General features: G+C 62.2%; 2 protein-coding genes across 2 annotated transcripts; both read right to left on the bottom strand.

Annotated features, from left to right (window-relative positions):
- SDRG_17409 (hypothetical protein) lies at window positions 1-1,035 on the bottom strand (the record flags this gene model as incomplete). The annotated part of the gene is made up of 3 exons (XM_008623651.1): window positions 631-1,035; window positions 344-585; window positions 1-297 (listed from the first exon to the last, which is right to left on the bottom strand). Coding segments are annotated over exons 1-3 (933 nt in total), but the record flags the coding sequence as incomplete, so codon positions are not given.
- Window positions 1,036-1,120: 85 nt separating this feature from the next.
- SDRG_17408 (hypothetical protein) lies at window positions 1,121-1,717 on the bottom strand. Its single transcript, XM_008623650.1, has one exon. It carries the CDS (start codon window positions 1,673-1,675, stop codon window positions 1,193-1,195), a length of 483 nt encoding a protein of 160 aa, XP_008621872.1. The 5' UTR covers window positions 1,676-1,717; the 3' UTR covers window positions 1,121-1,192.

The following is a 1,717-nucleotide window of genomic DNA, read 5'->3' as shown; positions in this document are numbered from 1 at the left end:
GGAATGTCGTCGCTCTTCTTGCGAAACGTCGTCAGCATCTTGTCGGTCGCGGCGGCAATGACGTCGAGCTCTGCGTCGTAGCTCTGCAGGTAGGCAGCAAACGACTGTGTCTTGGCGTGGGACTCGAGAAGCGACTGCCGCCACTCGTCGGCGTACGCGAGCTTGGCCAAGTGCGCGCGGAAGGGACTCGCACACACCTTGGCCAGCATCGTGTCGTAGCCATTCGAGCGCGTGCGGTGCGGCGGATACGCAGCGTTCAAGCTTGGATCGCGGTACATCCACGTCGTCAAGCAGTAGCTACGAGGTGGCATGAGACGTCGTGCGCTGTGGACGGCCGAGCGACCGTGGGACATTGGACGGCAGCACGCGGTGCAGCATGCGGTGGGACGAGAAGAGCACGAGGCGACCGGACGCGGGCGCGATCGTCGTCGGCGCGTATGGGAACGGGTAGAGTACGATTTCGCCACCGTCGCCCGGCGCCCACGTCTCGTTGAGGTACAGCACCGCCGTGAGGCACTTGCCGTCGTCGCCGTACGTGTCAAAGTGCATGGGGAAGCAGCCACCGTGGCCGTCGTTGTATTGGACCTGCGCCATGATATGCAGCCTGTTTGCAGGTATACAGAGGCGTACCTTGATCATGTGGCGGTCGGCGCGCAGCGAAGGCAACAACGCATTGCACGTCGTCCGCAGCGTCGGGTTGTCAAACCAGCGGTGGAGGCTGGCGTAGTCGGATGACATGTCGGCCAGCTCGGTCTCGTGGATGTGCGCCTTCTCCAAGAGCAACGGGCGCGGCGCGTCTTTGACGTACACGTGCGTGGCGTTCGGGTAGAGCGCATCGGCGGCCGCCAAGGACGCGATCTCATCGCGCAGCGCTTGGGCCAACGCAGGCGAGACGGCGCCGTCGACGACGTAGTAGCCGTTGGCACGCAAGGCGGCGCCGGCCTCATGAGGCAGCGCCGAGGCCCACGCCTGCAGTTGCGCGTCGACGCGGGCAGCTGCCATCGACGCAGCTCGGCGCAACAACATGCTTTTCGCCACGTCTGATTGGCTGGAAGATCGCACTACCGGGCACTTTGCTCATCGCGCGCAGCTGAATGGCCTGTTTGCAGGGAGTTGCCCATGTGATACGAAATACGAGATTCATTACTTCGAACTTCGCCTCATCGAATGCAGATAAGAACTTATGCAGGGCTTATGCGGTGATGCGGGGGACGTCCTCGAGCTTGGTCCAGCCGACTTCGTCGACGTTGGACCACACAGCGTCGGCGTAAAAATCGACAAACAAGACGCCGTTCTCGATGCTGAGCGGGTGGTAGAGGCCGCCACTGGGCCGGCCCTCGAGCTTGACGCGGAAGACGAGGAGCTTGGCCGAGCACGTGTCTTGCAAATCTTCCTGCACCATCTCGTCGGCGCAGCCGTTGGTGAGGCACGTGACGAGCGACTGGAGGACGCCCGACGACGCGCCAAAAAAAATCTCGCCAAGGCGGTCCTCGTAGCGCTCGTCGATAGCCTTGCTGAAGGCGAGGACGTCGCCGTGGACCTCAAACGCAAAGTCGATGCCGGTCGCCGTGCGGATGGCGGCAAGCGACGTCTCGAAGCTCTCGTTGTTGTCCCGGATGCCCATGCGGGTCTTGAGCGGCAGCGCCTTGTTGCTCTGCGAAAAGTTGAACGCCATCGTTGTCTTGTTGAGATTGAAAGTTGGAAAATGGAGATCGAG

The sequence above is a fragment of the Saprolegnia diclina genome (assembly GCF_000281045.1).
Source record: "Saprolegnia diclina VS20 unplaced genomic scaffold supercont1.341, whole genome shotgun sequence".
NCBI lineage: Eukaryota > Oomycota > Saprolegniomycetes > Saprolegniales > Saprolegniaceae > Saprolegnia > Saprolegnia diclina.
Note: the sequence above shows the minus strand (reverse complement) of the source record. Positions and strands in the feature narration are given on the sequence as shown.